This window comes from Pipra filicauda, unplaced genomic scaffold, assembly GCF_003945595.2.
Source record: "Pipra filicauda isolate LSUMZ 115617 unplaced genomic scaffold, ASM394559v2 scaffold2_size9829703_pilon, whole genome shotgun sequence".
In the NCBI taxonomy this organism is placed as follows: Eukaryota; Metazoa; Chordata; class Aves; order Passeriformes; family Pipridae; genus Pipra; species Pipra filicauda.
The window spans coordinates 381,089-407,905 of NW_024104421.1; the positions used below are offsets into that span (position 1 = coordinate 381,089).

At 39.3% G+C, this 26,817-nt stretch overlaps 1 protein-coding gene across 2 annotated transcripts in view; it reads left to right on the forward strand.

Annotated features, from left to right (window-relative positions):
• Positions 1-26,550, forward strand: part of PDE3A (phosphodiesterase 3A) — an 84,452-nt gene extending 57,902 nt beyond the window's left edge. For both annotated transcript variants that reach the window (XM_027726653.2, XM_027726652.2), the window contains exons 6-15: positions 3,111-3,196; positions 3,611-3,780; positions 5,088-5,225; positions 10,387-10,498; positions 11,764-11,877; positions 13,357-13,556; positions 15,758-15,961; positions 18,668-18,823; positions 22,277-22,517; positions 26,031-26,550. In XM_027726653.2, the coding sequence (XP_027582454.1) occupies positions 3,111-3,196; positions 3,611-3,780; positions 5,088-5,225; positions 10,387-10,498; positions 11,764-11,877; positions 13,357-13,556; positions 15,758-15,961; positions 18,668-18,823; positions 22,277-22,517; positions 26,031-26,278 (1,669 nt within the window). In that variant the 3' untranslated portion in view covers positions 26,279-26,550. The remainder of the gene's footprint in view (positions 1-3,110; positions 3,197-3,610; positions 3,781-5,087; positions 5,226-10,386; positions 10,499-11,763; positions 11,878-13,356; positions 13,557-15,757; positions 15,962-18,667; positions 18,824-22,276; positions 22,518-26,030) is intronic.
• Positions 26,551-26,817: the final 267 nt, after the last annotated feature.

Below are 26,817 nucleotides of genomic sequence, written 5' to 3' on the forward strand. Positions count from 1 at the left end.
AGTAGCCCTTTATTAGATAACACAGGCTGATCCTGCTTTGCAAAATCAGCATTTTGGAAAGAAAGTTGTTCTGCTTATCTTCTCAGAAAGGATTCAGTTGCTAAATTGTATTAGTGGAGTTTGCAATATTTGTCCAGAACAGTGGGAAACACTGGTATTCCTAAACCTGTTCCAGTGCAGTTTCAGGGTTATCTTACTCACTAGATGTTACTTCTGGTCATAGCAGTGAGTGATTTGTGATTAGTGGCCAGCTAGTGGACAGCACATCATCTGAGGCTGGATTAAATGCTATCAAGTTTGACTGTCTTTGGAAATGGTTTTTCCTTTCTGACTCCAGTCACGTGGCTGTGGATGTGTCTCAGGACACTGCGTGCAGGGCAAGGAAGGGGGTGTGAGAAAGTCAAAACTGAGACTGCAAGTTTGCTCAAGGGAGTCATCCTCACTGCAGTTCAGACTGGAATCCCAACAGGCTTTTAAGATGGGTTTAGGTAACTAAATAGAAATGTAAGTGCTTTTAAAAGTTTTCCAAAGTTATAGCAAAACTAGGACTTGGACTGATTAATTTGAAATGAAAACTGTATTACACAATAGAATATAACATAAAGGTGCTACTGTCTTTTTAAGCTGTGTCCTTATTACTACTTCAACAAAATATTATTACTTTCACAAGTAATAATTATGTCTGGAAGCCTTCTATTAAAGAAAACGGGTTAACAGTTGCAATAAAAATGTTAAAAAAATCAATGTAAGGTTGTTGTAGATAGTGATGAAATATATTTTCTTCATATGTCCAAACTTTGATTTCATTGTAATCACTGGTAAAATGCTCATTAACTTTAATGTGGATGCTGTCTTATTGAATCTATGTAGGTTATATAGCATATTGGGTTTTCAGTTTGCTTGTTTTCAAAAGCTTAGACTGTGTAAGCATTGCAAATAGTTACATTGCTGACACAGACTTTGTTGTTGATTATTTGAAAAAAACCCATATTATTTAAAATATTATGATGTCATTTGCTAATAGAATTGGCACCTACTGGTGCTAATAGTCTTTAAGTCCCTGTTGAAAAATTACAAGCACTGTCACATTTCTAGCCATTAGAAATTTCTAGCCATTTGACAGAGGTGTCAAATCCACAGATAACAAGCTGAATTAACAGCACACAAATAACGCACCCATTAGTAATGTAGACACAATTAAAAAGCAAAATCAAAACAAAAAATCTCAAATACCAAAGAAATTAAAGGGTTAACAAGTTGTGGGAGTTAAACTAACACAGTGGAAGTAAATTTTTAATGCCTGAGCTTTTGCATAGCAGGTTGCTAGTCTTCATGGTGTACAATGTGCTATGTTTACTGCCAAAACCCCTGCCTTGCTGGGGAGCAATGCCAAGTCAGCAAACTTCTGCCACCAGCAAACCAATCGCACCCCCTACAACAAAAGAGGAAGTCAACTCTTGATGGGTTCAGTGTTTTAAGTCAGATCCACCCAGGCAGTGGCATCAAGATGGCAGTTTTACTGTACTTCTTTTTTACTAACAAGGTGAAATGTGGTAGGACAGCGCAGTTTGAAGACCACAGTAAACAAGAACATACACCAGCCATTGCCAGTAAAATAACTTGTAAGTAATCATGTATTAATTCTGCTTAGTGGATGAGGCAGGAATCCCGTGCAAAAAATATTAAACAATCCTGAAGTCAAGGAGGGTATTATAATGCCTGTGCATGAAGGGATTGAGTTGAAGTTGCGTGAGCACGTTTAGTTCCAACACAGAGTAGTTTTCAAGTGTGCTGCTGGGTAGCTCAAGTAATTTTTTTTTTATTTCAATACAGTGCTTTGTGGACCGTACTTATTAAATCAGTGTGAGTTTGCATATGTTCAGGAAATAAAGAGGTGCACTCACAGTGATGCAAAAGCCTTGTGGCATTACACCCAATCAAGGGCTCTCTATCTTTGATCTTATGGAAATCACAAGGAACGCGGGACAGAGAAATTAATACTTTTTTTCATCTTGTTTAGCAACCTGAGTGATACATGATTTATTTGCTTGGCTATGCAGTACAGGTATCATTGAAGACAGATTTGCATTTTTATTTAAAAGTCTTTCAGGGATTCATTGTGTTTGCAGGGCGTATCAAGTTCCAGGATGTGTTCTGGATGACCCGGTCAAAAGCCCTCTGGCATAGGATTTCAGCCATTTTTACATGTTGAACTTAAAATGGTACAAAGTTTCTAGTACAAAGTTTGACCAATGAAAATAATTTTGTAATAGTTGCTTTTCAAGGGTGGTTATATGTGAGATATGCCTCAAAATACTGACTCAAATCAGAGAAAGAAATGTTAAAGTGTCAGTCTTTTGGGGACAGATTTGATATAATACTGCTAAATGAGATTTCAGATTTGTTATGTTCTCTCATTTTTTCATGATACACCACTGTTTCTTCAGGTCCTAGACTCAGTCATATTGGGACATTATAATTTGAAACGTTCCAGCTGGTATTGAATTCACAGTTAGGGCTTAAAGGGAATCACACACAAGGAATAAAGCTTTTTTACTGGAAGGGAAGAGCCAGACGTTTGAAAGGGCCATGATATGGTGATCCCTCCCAGAATGTATTTTTGTTCTGGGAATGGTGAAGCAAACTCTATGTTCTAATTTCATTGGTAAATGTATGGATGTCAGATCACTCACCTCATGTTCTGTCCAAAATGCCTCCTTGGTTCTTATGTACTTGGTATGTTGTCACTTTTATAGGGCAGCTGGAAAACAGAACCAGGGGATAATTTTATTTTCTTTTTTCACTGATTAATTCAGAGAGTAAAAAATTCATTTAAAATGAAAATCACGTATTACAGGCTTACTCTTGGCAACACAAATTTAATGGTGGTGGCCAGTTAATTCAAGGTCTTTTTTTATTTTTCTCCTTTTATTTTCCTGAGTTCCAATAAAATTTCAGCTCTCTCTTGTAGTTTTGTCTGGAGAATGCACCCTGGACCATGGCTTATATTGTATGACATAATCTTACACTGTCAGCAGGAAATCATTTTACATAATACTGTCTGATGTACGTGGTTCTCTGTATTGTGCATATTTCTTGATGTATTTCAGCTGTGGCAGACCCTATAACCAAATAGAAGCTGGTGATGGGACACTAAATAGAAATGATGCTACCACACACACCCTGAACAGAACAGGTAATTCTTTGTCTGTCAAAAACACCTTATTCCTTCAAATGCAATAATGAAAGGACATAAAGGGAGAACATATGTAGGTGAGGCTTTGAGGCTTCTTGCCTTTTTGTATGTATAACATGTACAAAATGCTAAAGAAAAATGGAGTTAAAATATAAAAGAAATATTGTTTCCCTCATTTAACCTAATCAACATAAGTAACGGCCCTCAAAATATTTTTACTCTTCAATCCCTGGTCCCGTTTTTTACACTCTGCAGGGTATATGCCTTTGGACAGATTGTCCAGCTTCAGACCCAGCCAAGCAGCACATATGTATGATGAGTCAGAGATCCTGTTGCTGTTATTCGGAAGGTCACGGGGTGCCTTTCGTGGAATTCTTGCCGTTCACACACCGAGCTCTGTGGTTTGTGTTGTAGATGATCCTGCGCAAGCCACTTCTGACTACGAGACCAACAACAGCGACAGCAGCGACATCGTGCAAAACGATGACGAGACAGATTGCTCCAAGGAGCAGACACGGAAGGGATCTGTCTGTAGGTCCTACACACCTGAGACCATCATCCTGCATCCCTTGACACCACCTGAGGTAGCTTGTCTGAGTCCCACTCGCACAACAGACTGAGTGTACGCTGATACAGAGTGGGAAAAAGGCCAAACTGAAACTGAAATCTGTCAAAAACCCACCCACCCACCCCCCCCCCAAAAAAAAAAAAAACAAACCCTAGGGCTGTCTAAAGATTGTGATCATGGTTTTAAGCAACAATTGCAGCAGGAGGATTAACTTTCAAGAATGGAAAGGAACCACTGAAATGTGTGAGGGCCGCTAAGCACTGGCCGCTGATGAAACACTAACCATCTATTTTGATGGATAAAAGTTTGTGGATCTAGCATTAGGCATTTCTGAAATGTTTGGCCTCTGTGTTAGTTTCCTTTAAAGGGAATGGGTTGAAAGGAAGAGAAATTATCTTCTCTGACTAGCAGCATGATAAATAGTGTTCCCGTTCAGCCACTTCAGCTTCTCAATGGGCTTGCAGTCTTCACTAATAATATATACTGTGGTCCTTATTTTAAAATAAATGAACACTGCTCTGAGGGTGCTGCAAGATATTATTATTGGTACATGCCTTAAATATTGCAGTATGGTGAACAAGTGCTGATACAGCTGCTGTGTTCAGCTGTAAGCTTGGTTGAGATGCAGAGGAAAAGCTTTGTTTAGTTACATTTTCCACAGTTCGTTGTACAACTGAATTAATAAATTGAAGTTGGCATGAACTCTTGAAAAATTTACTGTAATCTGTTGGAGTTGGACATGCTGAGAGAAGGCATTTTGCTTGAAATGTTTTGGCATTTACTCATCTGCAGTTTCTTAGTAAAATGTGATTCTAGGGAGAAATGTGATACAGGGAGAAATTTGAAAGGTGGGGCACAATCCATCTTTTTTTTTTGCAGGCCTTGGAAACCAGGTAGGTTTCAGTTTAAGAAGCAAAGGTCTTCACTTGGACTGAGCTCCCTTAGCCTTGTTGGATTGTAATGAATGAGTCCTGATGGAGAAGTAGAAACCGAGAGCTTTTCCCTCTGCACTGCAGCAAATTTTACAATGAAGACAGATTCCCTTGGAAATGAATGAATGATTCCCATGAGTGAATGAATGAATGTGTCTCATGGATAAGTTCAGACACTGATGTTTCATATACAGAATTTCCTATTCATTCAAGTGAAACACATTATAAAGGAGAGTGACTTGCTGCAGGGCTGGTAGAAATGAGGACATCTCTGCTGAGCTGAGTAAAGTACCATCGACTTACAGATGACGCTAATGGGATAAGAGCATAATGTTTTGCATGAGATGCTTCACTGAACTAACACTCCCCTTTATTCTGATTTCTGGCACAGGACAAGCCTGTACTTGCTCCTGAGCCTCTGGTTATGGACAACCTGGATCCCCTGATGGAGCAGCTAAATAGTTGGAACTTCCCAATCTTTGATTTGGTGGAAAAAATTGGAAAGAAATGTGGTCGGATTCTCAGTCAGGTGAGAAGTGTGTCTTGTCTGCAGTGTCTGCCTTAGAATATTGACAGATTTAGACACAATAGTGTTAAGACCCATTGTCCTAACAAGCTGGTCATCCAATCATGATCCCTGTCACCTAATTCAAAGCTGACAATATGAACTTCATCTCACTACATCCCTTACTTTTAAATGTCAGTGTTTTTTAATATAAAAATGTGAAAGGGTAAACCACACACCTGTTTTGCCTACTGCCCTCTGCCAGTGAGTTTACATAAACATTTCTGAATATTCTCTTCTATCTGCAGAAGGTGCTGCCACCCCTTACTGAGTTCTATGTGAAAGGATTTCTCATAGGGTACAGCATGGGAGGGCTGAACAGTAAATATATGCAAACTGGTGCAGGATATACAGAGCTTTGTTCCTCTTTTATACAGGAGATTTCAGTCAGGCTATGCAAGAGAGCAGAGTTTGAGGAAATGGGAGGAAAAATAGTCCTTGCTATATTCCTTCATTTTTAAAGAGTTAGAACTTTGATAGAAAATTCATATCATTATTACATAGGGAAGATTAATTTGCTATGACTCAGAATGGGAGAGCTTGCTAGTCTTTCTTTCAGTTATCAGAACTATCAGGGTTTTATTCCTTTCTGGGAGTTGAATCCAGTTACTGACACAGCCTGTCTCTACCCAGCAGGATTAGTGTCACTTCCATAATCACTTTCCTGGCTGAACTTTCTACTCTGTTATGCCCCTTTTCCTGGCACACTGACAAATTAGCCATTTTTTCTTATGGAAGTATTGAAGATTATTAAACAGGAAAGGCAAATAATTTTCATTATTATTTAGGGATGGAAGGAAAACAAGCCCAAGAGAATCTGAGTGAACTAGTACCACTTTACAAGGCATTATGTAGTGATGAGTGCTGGAGAGAAGAGATAAAGTTAATTAGTACAATAAGGGACAATTAACACCCCCCACAAACACAGAGGTTAGTGTGTCAGGCAGATCTCAGTGTAACAAGCACCAGAGAATGCTGTATCAAATCACAGTCCCTTGGTGGTTACCTATTATTCAGCTCTATTCAATTATCCAGTGGTCAACAAGGAAAACCATGGCATGAATTCAAATATATTCTGTTGTCTGCCTTTTAGTGTTCTGTAGCTTGGCAAACAACATCTGTGCTTGACCAGCCTGCCAAGTCTCTAGGTTAATTTTAGAGAAATAGGCAAAGTGTGGCTGGATGTGGATATTGATATAAATTCAGTGATGGTTATTGAGACACTTTTGCACTAGACAGTGATTAAAATACTCTTCTGGATCATATTGGTCATTTTTTTTTCTGATAGCATAGAATAATAATAGAATGATAAATTAAACACAAGGCCAGAACTTTCTTTTAAAGGCATGACTAACCAACAGTTTGGGTGATCCAAAATTTGTTCTGGTTTTGCATGGGTATCTCTAAAGATTTTAAGCACTTTATCAAGTTACATGGAGTTCTGTGCCTCTGGGGACAATTCCCCTGTGCCTCCCTCAATTTGCTCTAAAGCTCCACACTCTCTTTCCCAAAATCTTCTTTTTGCACAGCTTCTGAGGGTTTTATACACTTCACAGTGCCACAAAATGAGACCTGTAAAATAAAAGAGAAGCTGTAATAAATAATATTTGTGATCAAAATTCAACATTTTCAGTAACAGCTGTTTATAATAACTCCCACTCCCTAACAGGAGAATGTAGCAAGTTCAGTCTTGTTCATAAAACATAGATCCTTTAGTTCTTTCCCCCACCTACTCAGATATTTCTTATGAAATTACTCTCAGAAATAAGGGAACAAAAGTAAATAAATCTTTTTCTTTAGCCAAAAGTACTTTTTTTCCTTTTGTATTTTTTAAATCCTGAGATATTTTAAACAAGGGAAAACAAAAGGTCTAATGATTTATTCTCTGTATTTTGCTATTAAATGGACTCATCCATTAAAAAAAAAAAGTAAATTAACAAGCTGAATTAACTATGTTTGTCTTGCTAGGTTAAATTTATGGGATGGAACAAAGCAGAGTTGACACGTGCCTCTAGGGATGCATTTGGTTTAGAAAGCAAATGCTGGCTTAGCATCTTTAAAGCTGCTTGAGATGTCTGTTTCTTCTTTTTGGAATGTTAAATTGATTTAGACATATAAAAATACCCTAAACCAGTCAGTGACCACAAAAGCATCTGTGCAAAGTACAGTGGCAAGCACTCTAAATGTGCGTGGTAGGGTTTAGAGAGGAATGTACATTCAGTCTCACTTCACACTTAACACCCTTATCACAGCTCCTATAAAACTAAAACCTGTGGAAAGTAAACTTATTTTTCTTGGAAAGCAAATACCATGAAAAAAGAATAGGCTAAAGTCAATGTTTAGCTTTTACTGCTGAGCCCATAGAGATGAGAAGTGGAGGTGCTCCTATGCTAGCAGTGCAGGAGCAGTGTCAGGGGCAGGGTGGCATCATTGCAGGACCTGGGAGCTGGTGCCAAGAGGACTGTGTGCTCACCTCACCATCACACATGGCTTCTGCAGAGAGAAAGTGCAGATATGAAGGAGAGAGGGAGATCAATCCTTGAGGGATGTCACCACAGAAGCTCTTGTGAGCCAGAGACAGGTGCCAACCACTTCAAAGAAGCACACATCTGAAGAAAGTAAATACAGGAGATAAAAAAGGAGTGCAAGAGGTTTGCCTGCAGACAATGAGAAGGGAATTGCTAATCTAAACTTTGCAGGAGAGCCATTCCTGTGTGCCTGCAACAGCCAGGAGATGGGCTACATGTGAATAACAAATCCCGTTTCCAAACCAGCTTCCATTACAAATCATGCAGAAGTGCTTGTCCTTCTTCAGGCAGCACTGCCAGAAATATCTGAGTTATAAATGATTCAGTCAAGCATTAGCAATCGTGGCAAAGACAAGCAGCAAATGGAGGCTGGAGGGAAGGGGCAGTGTGGGGCACCCACTGCCAAGCACCTGGCAGCCATTGGAGCTTCCCTGGGCTTGTCCCTGGAGCAGGGACCACACCTTGGCTGCAAGGGCACCGTGCTCAGCCCATGGGATTCTAACTCCCAGGGAGCTCATGAAAGAGGATGCGGGTTGGGAAGAACAGATTTTAAAAGACAGAAGCATTTTAAAATGTTTAATCCAGAGCAATGAACAAACAAAGGTGCACAGTTTTTCTTTTTTTTTTTTTTTTTTTAATGAAAGAAGTTAGGTAGTTGACTTTGTGGAAGACATCAATGCCCTTTTTTCCTCCTTTTGACTTGCCCTTACCTCTGACTTCTCTTCATTTTCTAAGAGAGAAAGACAGAAAAACAACCAAGATGTTCAGATGAGTTTCTTGGCTGTGGAAGAGCTGTCATTCATAGCCATCACAGTCAACTTTGCTTCTTTTCAATTCTGGAATTACCCACCTCTCAAAATCCAAGGAGAGGAAAAACATGCTTTTATGACATGCTTTATTTAAGATGCCTGTCCAGTACTGCTAGTACAGAACAGTAAGGTTTGGTCATGCAGAATAATATTTCCTTATGCTTCCTCTTTTTATACAAAAACATTTTGATGGAAATAAGAAGCTTACATTTCACAGATACAAAACTAGAATATAAGATTCCTTAGCTCTCCGTAGGTGAAAAACTTAAGCCATGATTCCAGATAGATAAATAGTGTTCTATGCAGATTATAATCCAAATTATACATAAGGTCACTTTCTTCATTCTGCCTCAGTACAGGAGGGTCCCATGGGTTTTTCAGAGAGTAAAGTTTTGCCTTCTGTAGGCCCTACCTTTTATTCTAAGCTCATGTCTTCCAGAGCATGGTAAATTATGATAAGAACAGAAATAAGAGCTGAGGCCACCAGCAGAACCCCAACTGCCAGATATTGGTCATTAGAGGGTCATCGTAGATGGGGTCAGACATCACACTCAGCCTGTCTCTGCATCATCACTGCCTGTTGTAATGCTTTGCCAGAGTTAGTTTACATGCAGGTTTTTCCTGCTAGGGAATGACTGTGAGGAAAGGCACAGGGAAGATCATTAATGCCGCAAATTCATATCCTTTTTTCCTGTTCTTACTGTAAAAATCCACAGCGGAGGAACATTTGAAGTTTATGTTCATTAAACTTTAGGTGCAGCTCACAGGTCCCAATTTATATACACAATATACAGAAAGAAACATTGGTGGGTAGATGTTTGATTTACATTCAGGTGTAAAACACAAAAGGTAATTTGGAACCATTTCTTATCATATAGCACTCATCAATCCAAATGTGCTTCAGACTGCTTGGCTCTAGGCGGTTCATTACCAGACAGATGGCACCAAAAGGACAGAACAGCTCACAGCAGTAAATAAATAAAGAAGCTGAAAGGCTTTAGGGTCCAATTTCTGAAAGAAGTGAAAAGGTCAGGCAGTGATTTTACTGTGCCCCATTGTTTTGTATGTCAGGTTCAAACTTGTCTTCAGAGGTGCCCGTTTTGCAGCAGCTGCTGTCCGCATTTCCGAGCATTCATCTTTCCTGAACACCTCCTCACTGATCCATCCCGTTCTCCCTTCCCATATATCCTCTCCTGGATGTTTGCAGTCATCTTTCCATGCAGGAAGACTTGAGGAAGCTCTGCTTCCTAAGCCACTTGCTGCCTCTGGAATCCTATTTAAGTCATTTTTTCCATTTCATTTCCAAAATGAGAGCAAAGGAAAGGAGATAATGCATAGAATCCAAATAGTTGCCCCTTTTGTCAGTCCTTCACTCATTTCTCACTTTTCTGGGAATTAAGTCAAGGATGCTCCTTGGAGAAGTTTGTGGGGAAATTTTTTCCCAAGACACTGAAGACCTCTGAACATCGTGTGTGTAGGTTTCTGAGGTGCCTGCAAAATTTCAGGGAGGGCATATGTCTGAAAGGAAGAGAAGAACATCTGGAAGGGTGTAATGAAGGAATGAGGAGGACTGTTTGGTACTAATAGCTTTTCTGTCTGGCTGTGTAGCCACATTCCTATGGAAGTGCAAATAGCTGCAGCTATAGCTGGATCAGGTGAACTTCAGAAAATACTACTAGGAAAGCAGGTTTTCATAGGGTTATTTGACCTAAGGAGATTTATATCTAATTTTTAGAGGTTTTTTGATCTATTTGGCAACATGGGGTCTTTTGTGTTGTTTTTTTTTAGGTATCATACAGGCTTTTTGAAGACATGGGACTGTTTGAAACCTTTAAAATACCAGTGCGGGAATTTATGAATTACTTTCATGCCTTGGAATGTGGATACCGAGAGATACCTTGTAAGTAAAAATTCCCAACACATAATGATGCTTCCTTAAAGTTTTGAGGATTTTCCACACACTTTGGTATTGAAGCCTTTCTTCTCTCATTATAGCACCTACTTTTTTTCTTCTGCTACATCACAACCAAATGGATGGTTCTCTAGTAAGAGGCTGGTGCTGAACTTGCAGCCTCTCATGGTTTGGAGTTTTTTTCATGTATTTCTTGTTTCATGTTGTTTCATAACAATTCATGGCAAATTCTCTCCAAGCCAGAAACCACATAAAACCATCAGGTAAAGAACTGTTTACTGATGTTGCAAGTGTAGCCCCGTGTCCCAACTGGAGTTTCTTGAAAAATTTACCCCTCAAAAGCAACTTGGACTTTTACACAGCAGCAGTGCTACGCTACCAAAGGAGATGAGCTTTCTAAAGCAGACAAAGTATGCCAAGTACATGAGTGCATCCTGTTCTTCTGCAACTACATACTGATACTCTTTTCAGTGGGAACCATTTATTCACCCAGAAACCTGCTTTCAGTGATCCTCAGATTATTTACTAATTCAAATCCAATTTACCAAACTGCTTCAACTGGAAAAGACAGTTGTTTTCCAAGGGAATAGAGGGAGTTATTACTTCCTTTTTTAGCTGGCAGATAACCCCAGTGTTGAGGAACACAGGACATGCTGTTTTCTCTGTGATCACAGAAAAATATATGAAACATCAGTCTAAGAAGTCATATAGTCTCTCTGTCAAAATATTAAATACCAATTGGAACAGCTACAGTGGGAGGGATTTGAGGAAAGCTCCCTGAAATGCCTCCCAGACAGGTGCTTTGGACTCCCTTCTGGGAAAGAAAGAGTCCAATTTCAAATCTTTCCTTGTGTTTGAACCAGATCAGAGACTTGAAGCAGCAGATTATAGCCTGAGGATATTATAGGTAGAAGTCTCACTGTCTGTCTGTCCTACTGTAGCCGTTTCTTTTTGTTTAAAATATTTAACTGGTGTCTGGAATTTTTGCAAATCTAACCCTTTATTTAATTGTTTTCCTTAGATGTGTTTTGTTCTTAGTAGAGAGGAATATTTTGGCTAATACAAGATTTATTTACCTTCCCATTTTTCCTGTCTGTGAAGAGGTAAAACCCAAAACAACTGTCGTGCTTTTGATAGTCTGTTTTGCCTCTGCTCGCTTGACTGGCACGAGATACCCACTAGATGGTGCTGATATCCCTCTGTCGGAAATATCCTTCCTGTTTAACAGCGCGATCTTTTTCTTTGCATCACAGATCACAACCGAATCCATGCAACTGATGTTCTACATGCCGTGTGGTATCTGACAACTCAGCCCATCCCGGGGCTCCCAACTGTGATTAATGACCACGGGTCAGCAAGCGACTCAGGTATATTTATGTGTGCAAGTGCCTGTGTTGTATTCTTGAAGTTTCTGTCACAAAAATTGCTGTGACAAAGCCAAGAATTGAGGATTGCTTGCAGTACTTGTTATTGTATAGACTTTAAAGTTCAGTAGCACGATGCGTTTTGAAGGTGTTCGAGTATGTTTGTGTAACTTTGGAGAGAATGGAATTGGTCCTCCAAAACCTAATAATTTACATTTAACGATGTGGGAATGCAAACCTTTGTGGTCACGTATAACAGCAGATCTTTGTTAACATTTGGGGGGTTTCTCTAGGCAAACTGTATTAATAGTGCTTTTCAATGCTGCTTCAGAAGGATTTTAAATCCTTAACCCCTGCATTGTTTTGCTGTTACAAAATTGCTGGGACGTGCAGGTAGTGCCGTGCACTTGCTGCTGCTTGGCTGTCATGAAGTGTTTTTTGCCTTTCCCCACTGCCTCCAGGAAGACTTGTTACCATTTGGCAACCAACTTGCAAGACCAATCTTCTGCTGCTTTATGATTGCTTATTATGGAAAACTGTTCTTTTTGCATCTTTATGTTAACTTCTCCAGGTCAGCTGTAGCAACTGCTGGAATTGTCTGTGTTTTATGGGAGTTCTCAGAGAGTTACTGTAACAGCAAGAGTTTTTGCTGCAGAAACTACTCCCATTTCTGCTCTTTTGTTGTTGTTGTTTGTTTGTTTCTTTTTTTGGTTGGTTTTGGTGTTTGTATGGCACACACATATCATCTGTGAAACTCTTCATGATGTTTCGGTGGAGTGGGAAACGTTTTTATTCCAAAACGTTTTTATTCCAAATAAATTTTATTGCAAAAATTTATTTGCAAGGGTTGTTGATATCTTTGTAGGTGAGGTAAAATAGGTGGAATAACAGGGGTTGAGTCCTGCGGCTTTTTGGTGTTTGTTATTTGAAAGACATTGTTAGACTGCATGCAAGATCTATTCAAGCAGATTAAATTAGCAAAGCATCTCACTCAGTATCTGTCTCTGATAGGTGTATTCAAGCTGCTTGAAAAACAGGCTGATAAGAGGATTGTCAGCAGAGATTCAAAGTCTAGAACTTTGTATTGGACTAGTCTATAAGATGACTTTGTATTGACTAGCCTAGGTGAAAAAGTTAGAGGAAGAAGTGGGAAGATCAAGTTACCCACAAAGCTCCAGCATGGCTGTGAATCCATGTCTTAATGCTTGTAGGTTACGGAGTTTGAGAACAGGTTCTGCTGGATGGCTGGAAGATCCCCAGGTGGGATCAGAAATGGTTCCTTTCTGGTTGTTTGCCTTATTGCACTGGATCATGCACACTGTATCAGAAAGCCTGGAGGCCAGGGTGCTTTCACTCTGCTGCTATGTATTGTAATTTTGCTCCTTCTCTCCCTGCTTCGTTGCTTCTATCTATTTCAGTAAGTCACTGAAAAAAAAGCGGTGAGGATGTTTTTATTGTTTTAATTTATGTATTTCTGCTCAGATTCTGACAGTGGAATCACTCACGGCCACATGGGTTACGTGTTTTCGAAGACATACACACCTACAGATGACAGCTATGGATGCCTGGCTGGCAACATCCCTGCCCTTGAACTGATGGCTCTTTATGTAGCTGCAGCCATGCATGATTATGATCACCCAGGAAGGACCAATGCCTTTTTGGTAGCAACGAGTGCTCCTCAGGTAAATAGATCTCAACCAGGCTTGCTGTTAGGTTTGGAAGGTCTTGATAACAACTTTTCCTTGCCAGTGGTGCCTGTGGCTTCCATTAAGCACAAGTCTGCCAAATATTTTGAAACAGCTTGTCAAAGTGACAGAAATAATCACTTCACTTAGGGATTGCCAATAAGAGTCTTCTTACACACCCTCAGCAGAGCTGTTAAGAAAGGTACTGATAAACTCTGTCAGGAGAAGCTAAAACTCTGCTGAAACTCTGTCAGGAGAAGCTAAAACTCTGCTGAAACTCTGTCAGGAGAAGCTAAAGCTCTGCTGACTGATACAGAATCTGTAACTGTGAAGTAAGGGAAGAATTATTCCACCCAATAAGGCACAGAAAGATTAAAATAAAATAAAAACTTGTATAGTTAACCACACCTTGCAAGTTAGTCTGTGCATGATCATACCATATTTTCTGTTCTTTCTATTGAACATGAGCAGCTGCTCTCTTTTATGAAAGTATTTTTTCACTATGCATCTATCAAGGAGGAGGGGAGTGTGGAAAATAATCCCAGTTTTATAAATGTAGAATTGAGGTTTGCCTAGGGTTACACAGAAGGTGCTGTCAATGCTGGGAGTTGAATTCAGCAATTGAGTCACTTTTTATTATGAGATCATCTTTCCTTGCTTTGCATAGCTGACCTGCCTGGCTTCAGCATACTGTGCTGAAAAATACTTCTATGGACAAGGAAAGAGAAAAGGACAGTTTAATGGTGACAGTTGGATAGGGATGCAGAAATTCTAGATTTACTCCCCAGCTGGCATCCAGACTTGCTCTGTATCAGTTTCTGACTATAGACTGATAATAATACTTCTCATCCTTGCAAAAATCTTTTCTGTGATAGAGAAGTTTGATACTCTGGCCAGGTAAATAAATTGATAGAAGACGTGTACTGTCCTTAAATCTAATTTTAAGAAATGAGTGCTTTGTGGTTGTAAAAATAAAAAAAAAAAAAGGAAGTTAGATGATTAGCTTTAAATAATGTCCCTAGTCTGAAAATAAATTTATAAGAAAAAAATCAAATTCTTCCTGTTATCTTTTGGGGGTTTGGTTTGTTGGTTTTTTGTGGGCTTTTTTAAAACCTGATATCACCTGAAATTTGATGAACCTATATTTGGCTTCTAGGTTTTTTCTTTTTTTACATGACAAGCAGTATCAACTTCCAGTAATGTTTAAGTGCTGCTGTGTTAAAAATCTGCCTTCAGGAGTTGGGCCTGGGTAGCAGAATATCTCAAATCCTTACTGTGCAGTTAGGCAAGATGGTCTGTGAAGTTGAATTTCTTCAGCAACGTGTATTCTTGGATAAAGAACAGATTCTATATTTTAGGATAGAATTGAATTCTTTCATCTCTAGGTGACATAAAAATATAATTAAAGTGAAAGCACTGGAATGTATGTGTATATATTTCTGTAAAAACTTAAAAAACTTATATCTATCTTACATGGAAGCATATTTCTGAAAGCTTTTCTTTCTATAAACCAAATTGTCAAAAGACTGAATGCTGCTAAGATGGAGAGGTTTCCTGGATGGTTGTTGTCCCCTAAAGTCCATTTTCTACATCCTTCTTTAACTTCTGAGTGAAAATGCCATCTTTATGAGAGTTATGCAATTTGTTTCAGTAAAGATTTCACCTGTTTTGGATTTTAGCACTGAGAAATCTGTCAGGCTGAGTGTGTGTTGTCAGATTGCAAACTGGAATTTCGCTTGTGTCTGTGTTTGGAATTGATCCAACATGGACACAGTTGTCAGGTGCAATTACCAAAGACCATAATCCCTGTTAACTGAGGTTAGCTCTAAGAAACAGGGAAGCACTCAACCCTATGTTATATTAGTCATTAATCTGTGGCCTGAAACAGAATAATCTGTTGTCATATGATACAGTTTGGTCAGGAAGCAAAAACCCTGGCGCATAAAAGACCCAGATTTTTTTCAAATCAATCTTTCAATAAATCATCACCATCAGAACAATTCTGGTGTCTGCTATTAGTCCTGCCCAAATCACATCCTCAGACCTCGAGAAATTCTTTTAAAACAAAACCTCAACAAGCAAAACGACCAAACCTGAACCTCCCTCGAGCATCCACCCCCATGTCAATCCCGTTTTTGCACTGCTGTGATTTTGCTAAGATGTTTCTCAGCTTTCCATTGCCCACCTTGCTTCCACAGGCAGTGCTGTACAACGACCGCTCCGTCCTGGAGAACCACCACGCCGCTGCTGCCTGGAACCTTTTCATGTCCAGGCCAGAGTACAACTTCCTGGTCAACCTCGACCACGTGGAGTTCAAGCATTTTCGCTTCCTCGTCATCGAGGCAATTTTGGCTACTGACCTGAAGAAACACTTTGATTTTGTCGCCAGATTCAATGCCAAGGTGAGGTTCGGGTTCGGGTTTCTGGTGGATGGTCAGGAAAGATTGTGGGTTTGGCCACAGCACAGCAAAAACTCTAGAAAGGCTGCTGTGCTGCTGTTTCCTCTGATTGTCCTTTGGCTGCCGTAAAACATTCTGTTGAACAGTAATCTGGCCTTTCTGTTGTTTTTTACTTATTTAAATTTAGTGGCACAGCTTCTCTCCTTATATATGTTTGGTGTTTTCAGAAAGTGGTTTAAGGCTAAAGATATTATGGACTATTTGAGTGTAAATCTCACTTACATCCTCCTTTTCAACGTTGTTTTCTTGTTCAATAGCACTTAAGACCTATTAGCAAAAGACTCGGGGGAAAATAGTCAAAGGTTTTATGAAGTTTTTATAATGGCTAAATACTTCCAGTGAACTTGTATTGATTTAATCATACTACTATATCATCAAGGCATGGAGATCATAACAATTGTGAAATCATAATTTCAAATGCAGGGAAGCATGATCTTTCTTTCCTACTTTCTTTCAAATGGGTAAACCCCAGAGAAGGGTCACTAAAGATCTTTCCTGCACAGTCCATTCAGTGAGTATAAAATCACAACCCTGGGAGAAACCATTCTTAAAATTCATTTACAGTTTCAACCTAACTTATTGGAAACCACCTCCTATCAAGTTACTTTAATAAACTCCATCACCCATCAAAGCTGTTGGCATGTTAACTAGATACCTGCCTTTGGAGCTGGTACTGCCTTCTTGTTCCTTGTGAGAAACGTACCAAGAACAATGTGTTTCTTATCCAGGCCTAGGACCTCCTAGCTGATTCCTCTGTATAAAAATGTGCAAAGATGGTTTTCAGTTTCGCTGGCTGACATCTTTTGGGGATGTTTCCCTGATGTCTTCTGAAGAGGTGTGACTTGATTCTATGATCATACATTGGTCCAGAATCAGACGTGTGAATAATCAGTAAAATGTAACTAGTTCTGAGCACTAAATAAGATCACTTGTTTCATTTTCCTTTCTGGACTAGATTGGGAGTTACACTTAGCCCAGTCAAACTTTTGCTCACAGAAGATTAATTTGTTTTTCATAGCATATTGCTTAGTATTTTTATTTTTTTCACAGACCCATATGTAAAGGATTAGACCTGAGGGACCTAGGCACTGCATTGTTTGGTATAAAACTTTGAGGCTCCAAATAAAATTTAATCCAGGAATTTTAGGATTCTTGGAACATTTGGATTAGATCTTATTTTGAAAACAAAGCTGGGAAGAGTTCTGAACAAGTGGGAAGTTGCTGCTTTGTCCCTTCTGAAATGCAGCCAGAGGAAGCATTGCTGCTGCAGTGTTTCTGTACAATAACTCTTTGGCTGAGCACTTCCCCAGAACGTGTGGAATATAATTACCACTTGTCTTTGAGAAGAATCACAGTCAGTTCTTCACCTGTAGCAGGACTTTTAACAGCTAATTCCAAACTCTGGGAAAAGGAGCTGTGCTCAGTGGGCATTCTGGTGTCTCAGGAGAAGTTCATGGAGAGCTTGTGGAAGTCCTTCAATTTATTGCCTAGTGATCTCTGAGCAAGAGAAAGTCACAGGTTCTGCTCCCTACTCTCTGGGCAGTTCCATGTGTTTTGGATACACATAATCACTAGATAAAATACATAAATAAACCTCCCACATCATAGGAACCCACAGAGGGAGTTTCCAAATCTCTAATCTTCAGCTACCCTTTGGTAAGATGACTTGTCTTATTTAGGATATAGATATTGGTCTTTTAGAAGACAAATAAGTTTTGACTTCCTTGTTGCTGTTTAATTTGTTCTTTAGCCAACATGCTGAGGAGGTATGTGCTGCTAATGAAACACTTATGTGGAACTATCTTTGCATCTTTGCAAAACCACCTCCCTCAACATCTTTTGAGCTGTAGACTGAGTAGCAGTCTCGTATGACAGCAATAAATAAAACACTGTTCTGGTGTCACCTTGGGGGGTTCACACCTTGTGGTGCCTATGTTGGGTCATCCCAGAACCACTTTGAGGGGCTGGGGGACTTGATTTCTGGTGGAGTGTAGAATCAGGGAAAACCCGGACTGGATTTTGCCTGGAGTACAGAATGGGGGAAAACTCGGACTGCATTTTATCTGGAGTATGGAATGAGGGAAAACCCAAACTGGATTTTGTCGGGAGTACAGAATAGGGGAAAACCCAGATTGGATTTTTCCAGAGTACGGAATGGGGGGAAACCTAGACTGAATTTCCAAAAAAAAAAAAAAAAAAATAAATGCAGTGTTGGACTTGATGATCTCAGAGGTCCTTTTCAACCCAGCTGATTCTATGAAATAATTTCAGCCATACTAGATTAAATAGGGAAATAAACTTGTTACTTGTGTCTTCACACTGCAATTGAATCACCATGGCATTTGATGGTAATTTATCTTTGTACACCAATTAGATATTAACTTCTTGGAAAATGTCATGGAAAGATTGCATTTTTTTGTTGCCCTAGCAAATACTGATTTTCCATTATTAATCTCAATGCTCTTTGGTTTTCACCTTTTTTATTTTTCTATTGCCCTACAGCTGATTGTTTATTTCTGCCTGGGGTTATGCTTGTGATTTTGTTCAAAAGCTAAATATACTGTGCAATATCCCAGGGCTGAACTTCCTCTGTGGATGCATCCTTTTGCCCAGGATTACTGTCATGGTTTTCTTTTGTCTGTCCACTAGGTGAATGATGATGTTGGAATTGACTGGACTAACGAGAACGACCGCTTGCTGGTTTGCCAAATGTGCATCAAACTGGCCGACATAAACGGGCCTGCAAAATGCAAAGATTTGCATCTGCAGTGGACAGAAGGCATCGTCAATGAGTTTTATGAACAGGTAAATAAATGCGTGTCCAAAGTGGTATCTGTTGGTTGCATGTCTGGTGTTGAACAGCCCTGGAGCATGATAGTGCTGGTGATGAGTAAAAATCATAGAGATAGGGGAGAAGAGGATGGCTAGAGTTACACTAATCCATCCTTTTACTGGACCAGTAAAAGTCCCTTGTCACTGAAGCTTCTGGTGTGTCCTCAAAGACCTCTGATGATGATATTTGTACAAGGCTTAACTGTTTTAGTCTATCCATACAGTGATCATGGTGAACAAGTGTTCCATTCCTCTTTTTTTTTTGTTTTTGGTCATCATGTCTGCCTTTCCGTGTTCTTTCATGCAAACTGTCTTTTCATCCTTCCTTCTAAGTCCTTTCAAGATATCAACCAGTTCTCATGGCTCTCTTCTGCAGTCACTCCAGGTGTCTCACACTTTTATTGACACGTGGTCTCCAAAAGTGGACTCAACATCCTTGTTGAGATGATCTAAACAGAGCAGAGGAATTATTTTAGCTTCCCCATGGGCCACATCTGTGTTCACACACGCACAAAACCTTTATGGTGCCGAGCACAACTGTAACATTGACTTTCAGTTTATCACAAACTCCCTACACATTGGTCCTGACTCATTTGTTATTTTTTAAGACAACACTTCCAGCTTTCAGAAGGTTTGTCAGTACAATTGCACTAATTATGCAAGGCTCTGCTGATGGTAGCACAAGGAAGGAGGACAGCCACAGATTGATTTACAAAGACCTGGGAGTACAGCCAGGCACTGGTCCTCTCTTTCTAGGTGTAAGGGAGCCCTTAATTGAACCTTTTCTCATTATAACCTATTTAGCCCTGCTGAGTGCAAGGGTCAGGGCTGTTCCCACACTATTCCTCTGTTTCCTGAGTGGGAACATATTTTGAATGGGCTAGTTAGATTAAACTCCACATCCTGTCTTTTCCAGATGAAGCAAACAGGCGAAATCACTGAACCAGACATCCCACAGACTTCTTGGGGAGGCTGTGCAGTAACTTGTAGTCACAGACTAATCCCTTTTAAAACCTTTTCAGCTTCCTTTAAATTTCCTGCACTTACAGTTTGGAAAAAAAACAAACAGGTTTTACTACTGTCTTCTGGAGTATGTAAAGAAGCGGGGAAAGGGACAAAATTCAGACACTGACCTGAAGCTCCTTCATTTATTGGAGATCTCCTGAGGAAAAAAAAAACCACGCAAAAAAACCCAATGAACCTTACATCTATTACAAATATAGTTGGTTCCATTTTTCTTTTCATTTTTTTCTGAAAGACAAGGAGTGTGTCCCAAAACAACCTTCATCTCCCAAATTTTCTTTTAGGAAATTCTTTTCTTCTTCATTACAACTGTCCAAATGAATTGTGCTTCACATTTCTGGTGATGATCACACCTTATGTGGGTGACTGCTGCATGCAGACAAAACCTGTTAGTCAGATATAATAATATGACTTTCCTTTGATCCAACATAAATAGTGTCAGAGGGAAGTAACTGCTCCAAGTGTCGGATAGCGAATTAAGCTTAGGAGGATACATGTGTGGGAAGATACCACATTATCTGTTCCACAATAGGAATCTGGGTTATTTTCCATCATTCAGAAATGGGACTCAGAACATTTTCTTTTTTGGACTTACTTTTGGCATTAAGAAGGCTAAGTTAGATTCTCAGTTCATTTAACCTCAGATAAAATCTGTTTTTCTGTCATGTGATGTGCTACGAGAGGTGTATCAAACCATCTTCACCATGCTTTTGATCATCAGTTTTTTTTCCAAGAAGGAAAAAGTCTTCATATTCTCATTTCTAAAAGGGAGAACATTATGGAAAGTTTGAATTTCCCTGGAATTATTATCAAAAAGCATACACATGTAAATTCAACCTATGCTGTGAAAATCATAAAATATCTTTCTTTTAATGAACTCCAGTTCGTTTGAAGAATTTCACTCCCATATAAATAAAACTCTATTAAAAATGTGTTGTATGGAAATATCCAAAATCCAGTGTCATATTGTTACAGGAAGTTTCCTTCTCTTCCCTTCACATGCTCAACATACTTGTTTGAAGACAGGTTAGACATATTACATAGAAACAAAAAACACACTGCAAGACTTTTCACATAATAAATAATGTTTTAGCAGAATATGAAAAAAGAACTTGTAAACATTTCAACAGTCAACATTCTTCCCACTACTGACAGCTCAAAAACAGGAAATCTCACATTATGTTGCTGTAAAGAAGAGCAAGCTGCCACCTCTTAATTTGTTTGCTATTTCAAGAATGGATGGCATGTTTCAGTGTTTTGTCAACAATAGTATTTTGTGTCTAATGATTGAACATAACATTTAGGGGTGGGTTATTAAAAAAGCAACAAACAAAACACAAAAGGAAGTGAGCCATTTGCTGTACATGCTCCAAAATGTAGCTCTCATTCTTAGGCCTTCACCAAATACAGATACAGACACAGTTTTGACTAGATACAAAGTCCATGACTTTTGGGAAATTTACTTTACAAGGAAATAAATATAGGCAATCTGTAAAGTGATGGAAACTGAAAATGTATCTCCAAATTCTAAACTATGTTCTCAAATATAGAACTCTGTATTGTATTAAAAAATGAATTTATATATCAAGCTTGATTAGGTAAATTAGATTTTTTTTCTTGGGGAGATGACATCTGGTCTTGTCATGTCTACTCAGCTGACAACTCAGTGATGTCACCAGAAGCTTTGCTGTGAGTATGTCAGATTTGGTTCTGCAATAAAGTTTTACTTTATTTTACATCGTGAGAGGAGAAAGAAAAAAGTCTTCCTCTACCTTCCCTCTACCCTCTCTCTCCAAGCAAAACTAACAAAAAGCTTCATGGGAAAGGTTTACTGCTTTTGAACTATCTTTGCTTTCGTAGGGATCATTCTAATAGTCCCAGGAAACCAATACTTATGACCCAAAACCCAAATCTCCATGCTATGTATAGTAAGGAAAAGATTAGTAAGAAAACTAGTTCAGTGAGATAGCCTTTGTTTGTAGAAGTTCAGTCTCATTCCGTGTAAACAGGTGGCTGACTACAAGGTTACTGGGAACTAAGAATCACAAAATCAGAAGGGATGTTTTTTTTAAATAATGTGAAGAAACAAATAAAATAAAAACTTCCAAATTTTCACACTTGCAATGTAAAGTACAGGACAAGGGCAATGGGCAGCATTCTACCCAGCCATCAATTCATCCTTGATCAAAAACATCCTTGATCAATTTGCACTGTCACAAAAAAAGAGCTGTAACTTTGATTAACCATTTGACATGATGGCACTGTGGCAATGTCATGGAAGTGGCATTGGAGTTCAATTGTTTTCCTTTCATCATTTTTAATTGGTTGGATGTGCTTTACCTTTTTGTGACACAGTTTTGTTTCATTTACTTCAGAGAAGTTACTGCTATTTTCCATCTCCAGGGTGATGAAGAGGCCAGCCTGGGCTTGCCAATCAGTCCTTTCATGGACCGCTCTGCCCCTCAGCTGGCACACCTCCAGGAATCTTTCATCACTCACATTGTGGGACCACTATGTAACTCCTACGACTCAGCGGGGCTGATGCCAGGAAAGTGGATAGAAGATAGTGATGAATCAGGAGACACTGATGAGCAAGAAGAGGAAGAAACAGCAGAAATGGAAACTTGTGAAAATGCCGAATCCAGTAAGTTGTTCACGTTTATATTTTTCGACAGAACGAGTTCCGTATTGTGACCAAAAAACTAAGCAGAGACTGTGAGCTGGTCAGGTTCAACACAGGCCTCTCCAGAGTGACAGTGAGTCTGTGCTGTCCTTGGAGACACTGGCATGTAGCCAGTTATGTTGGTAATGGAGATGCTCCGTGGTTTCAGGAACTGTGCAGTTCATATCTACTACTCATTTCTACCTTCAGTTGAGGTTTCTGGTGGTGGATCACCCATCTCTGCATGAGGGCTTTCTAGACTCTTTCAGGACTGGTGTTAGTAGACTGCAACAATCTCACTTGAATAAAGGACGATTTGGAGAAGATTTTTCAAGGCAAACACATAATTTCCATGAATTACCATGAAATGAGGGTCTGAGGTGCTGGTGCAGTAAAAGGGTTTTTAACAGGGGAAGTATTTTAATGCAAACCTCTCCAAGGTAATGTGTGGAGAAGAGTGACGAGAGAATTGGCTCTGACCATGGCTGTGTTGTGTGCTGGGAGCTGTGTCACTTGACCCTTCTGGCTAATCAGTAACTAAAGCTGATAGTTTCCTGCCTCTCCTCCAGAAGGCACACAGTGCCAGTACTTGTCATACTGAAAACTTTTTACTTTGAAAGGAGATTCCAGGCACTCATGGGAAGTGATCTTTAAGAGAAAAGACTGCAACTGTAGACCTATTTCTTTTATCAGTTTAATGCCGCATGCTTTACCTTTTTATTTCTTTCACGTTCTTTCTCCCTCTGAATTTTCTACTACGGTTCTTTTATTTCCTTCCTCTGGGTCATCTTCCTCTCCCTCCCCTTCTAGGAAGCACCAACCTTAAGTGTGCTAGTGAAATATCGATAAAGAGCTTTTTCTTTTAACAGCCTCACTTTTTCTGTTCTTTCCCACACATTTTCATGCCCTCCCTTACCTGAGTATCATCCCTGTTTTCCACTGAGGAAACTGAGAAGCAGAAAGAGTTGATGATTGCAATAAGTCACATGAGCGACTAAAGCCTATGTCTCCTGATGTACAGAATTAACCTTTTATCTCTAGTAAATTCCAGAGGTATATGGTTTGTATTTAAGAAATCATTGCTGTTGTTCACACACACACTTGCATGTGTGTTAGGTTTAGCAGGTTCTCATGCATTAAAAATGTTGAGAACAGCAAACATTAAGTAATATAACACATACACAGGTTGATTTTAACATCTTAGGATCCCTCAGTTTTGTAATAGCAGGCAGAGCCACATGTTTGTGGCAGATTGACCTTTATGGAATTGCCTACCAGGAGGAAAGTGTATGTGATAGGTAACCAACACAGACTTCAAAGTCTGAAATGTTTATTGCTGTATTAAAAAGAAAGATGAAGGATGTTCTCATATATCCACTGGACTGTCTCACCTCTAAAATCCCCAGTTTCCTTTCATCTCATATCTCTGTATACTTATCTTCTGTATCACCACTAGCAGAGTCCAACAATGCTTTTTTCAGGTTAAAAGCACTGATCTTTATTAACTGTTGTCACATTGAAAACAGACCATTTTTAGTTGATTTCTGTTTTCCATTTTAGTTTTTTTCTGTTTTCTTTTTCACATTCTACTCTGCTATAGAACTTTACTAGTGTTTACCATAACCTGGTGTTTTTAGGCTACAGTTTTCAAAACTTTAAAAATGAATGTATCAGAAGCTGTGAAATATCCAACAAATTCTTCCTACTTCCTCCTTACCAAATGTGGGCTACTAATCTTCACAATCATGCCAATGTGTTGCAAACTGTTTTCTTCAGGTTCCCTAAATTCTGTGTGACTGTGAGTCTGAATCAGGAATCTACGACTTATTTTGTGTCAGTATGGGGGGTTTACAGGTCGTAAGAAATTTATATAATGATCAACAAAATTTTGGATGTTCTAAACTTTCTCAGTGAAACAAAATAAAAGGTTGAAATGTCAGATGCATAGATATGAAGAGTTGTATAGATGTTAGTAAAGATCTTTTTCTTGATGGAAATGCCTTTCAGGCAGATAGAAATATAATTGCAGCAGAAAACACTTCAACTAGGTCCTGATTAATTCACTGAAGCAGTTGAGATAAATTTAAGAGTTATAAAACCTCAAGGTAGCTTGAAATAATATTTGTTACTGCACAGGAGCGTGTACTTTCACTGAAGGTCTGATGCAAGTATAAGAATTAAACAGTCTCAGTCTTCAGGTATTCAGACAAATTTTAACACCACAGCAACTGCTCACTGGTGTCTGCAGAGAGCAACAAGATGTGGGGTCACTCAGGAAACCCAGGAGAGAATGTCCTGCTTGAGGCATTGGCAGGGTAGGGGCTTCTTATTAGTGCTAAACCTGAAGGTTTCCTACAGGGAACCAAGGGCTTTCTAATGAAGGATTGAGTTGGATTTGGTCTGTGCTCAGTGAAAAGCTCTTTGTTTCCAGTTCAAAAGCTTCAAGGGCTAAACGTTTTGGATCCTGACACAGACATACTTTAGGCAACCTGCAAATACTAATCCACGCAAATTTATTTGGTACAAAACATTCTTTTACGTCACATTCTTTAAAAAAGAAATCAGCAGTTGTCTTTGGAGGGGTTGTTATTTCAGTTCTGCGACTGCCAGTGGCACTGTTAATGACCAGGGAAAATTTTCAAGCTTTGTACTGTTAAGGAGTTAACAATCTGTGTTGGACAGACTATACTGACAGAACAAAACACCCTTCAGAGAGCAAAACACTTGTAGTGCAGCTGTGTCAGGAGCCATGAGAGCCACCAGTGACAAAAACACTTTATAGGTTAACAGCAGGGGACTGATGCTTCAAAATAAGACAACTGAGCTCCCTGATAGTATTTGGCTATATGAATACTTTTTCAGTGGTGAGACTGCTGCCAAAGCAATATTGTGCTAAAGCTTCAAGGTCACCTCCACTGCAATGGTAGAATAGTAGATCTCTGATTTGACAACGGAACATAGGAGTGGGTTCCCTCCTTTGATCACTAATGCTTCATTAGTAACCCTTCATTCATTATCCTTCTACAGCTCAGCTCAAAGGTAAAATGTGGAGAAAACAATTCTTTTTCCCTCAGACAATCAGCAGGGATCCATTGGGTTTGGGGAGGGCACAGAATTTAATAATGTGTGTTATGAAAGAGGCTGATCAGAGTCTTTAAGTACTTGATATTAAATGAGCAGAAACAGCTCAACAACATGCTTTATGCATAATCATTCAAGCACTAGATGCCTCTGTGAGCAGAAAAGTCAGGCACAACATGTAGCCTGAGATAGGATGAAGCTGGGGCTCGAACTGTGCAGGAAACCAGTTTGCTTTCCCAGAGGTCTGGAGAGGTGTAGCTTTCTGAATTTTAAGACTGTTTAAATTTGTGGTTTTAAAATTCTGTTGGTCAAGTTCCTATATGTCATAGTACACCCTGTCTACTTCCTACACCTTCAGTCCCTTTTCCTTCTCTCGCAGAAACCAGTGCATTAATGTCACATGGTGTTTTACAGGAAAGAAGAAGTTCAAGAGGAGGAAAATCTACTGTCAGATCACTCAGCACCTGCTTCAGAACCATAAAATGTGGAAGAAAGTAATTGAGGACGAGGAGAGGTTAGCTGGGTCAGAGAAGCAAGGGGCAGAGCAATCCCCACTGCACCAATCTTCAGAACAAATCCAGGCCATCAGGGAAGAGGAGGAGGAGAAAGGGAAGCCCAAGAAGGATGAAGAGGAGAACACAACTGTAGAACCAAACCAATGACAATATTTACAGCAGTATTTTAAGACAGATTGACTTGTGCACAGACTCTTTCTCAAGCCAGCACAGCATTTAGACACAACACTGTAGAAGTATGGGATAATGCGCCTACAGCTGTTTAATTTGTTTCTCTTTCCTTTTTATGGTGAGGTACATTGTTTAAACTCCTATGCTCAAGGAAGCTTTCACACTGCAACACCGGCTTTTACAGACTTTCTTTAAAGAGATTTGGGGGTGGGTGGAATTATATAAATATATATATATAGCCAGGGTTATTGGCTGCACACTTCAGCAAAATACATTTAGTGATATATTATGGTCACTGTGATATTTACAGAAGAAAGTTATCTAAGGAAATGCTGCTTCTGAAGAACATTTGCAGTTAACAGTAAGGTACCAGTTAAGTAGCTTTTGCTCTTAATGCTGAGGGATAAAAGTTCCAAAGCTTTATATGAATGCTGATATATCCTGCCAACACATATGTGTGTGTGAGGGGGTGTTTGCAAGTGCGAGTGAATGCGTGGAAATATAGCATAGTTTGA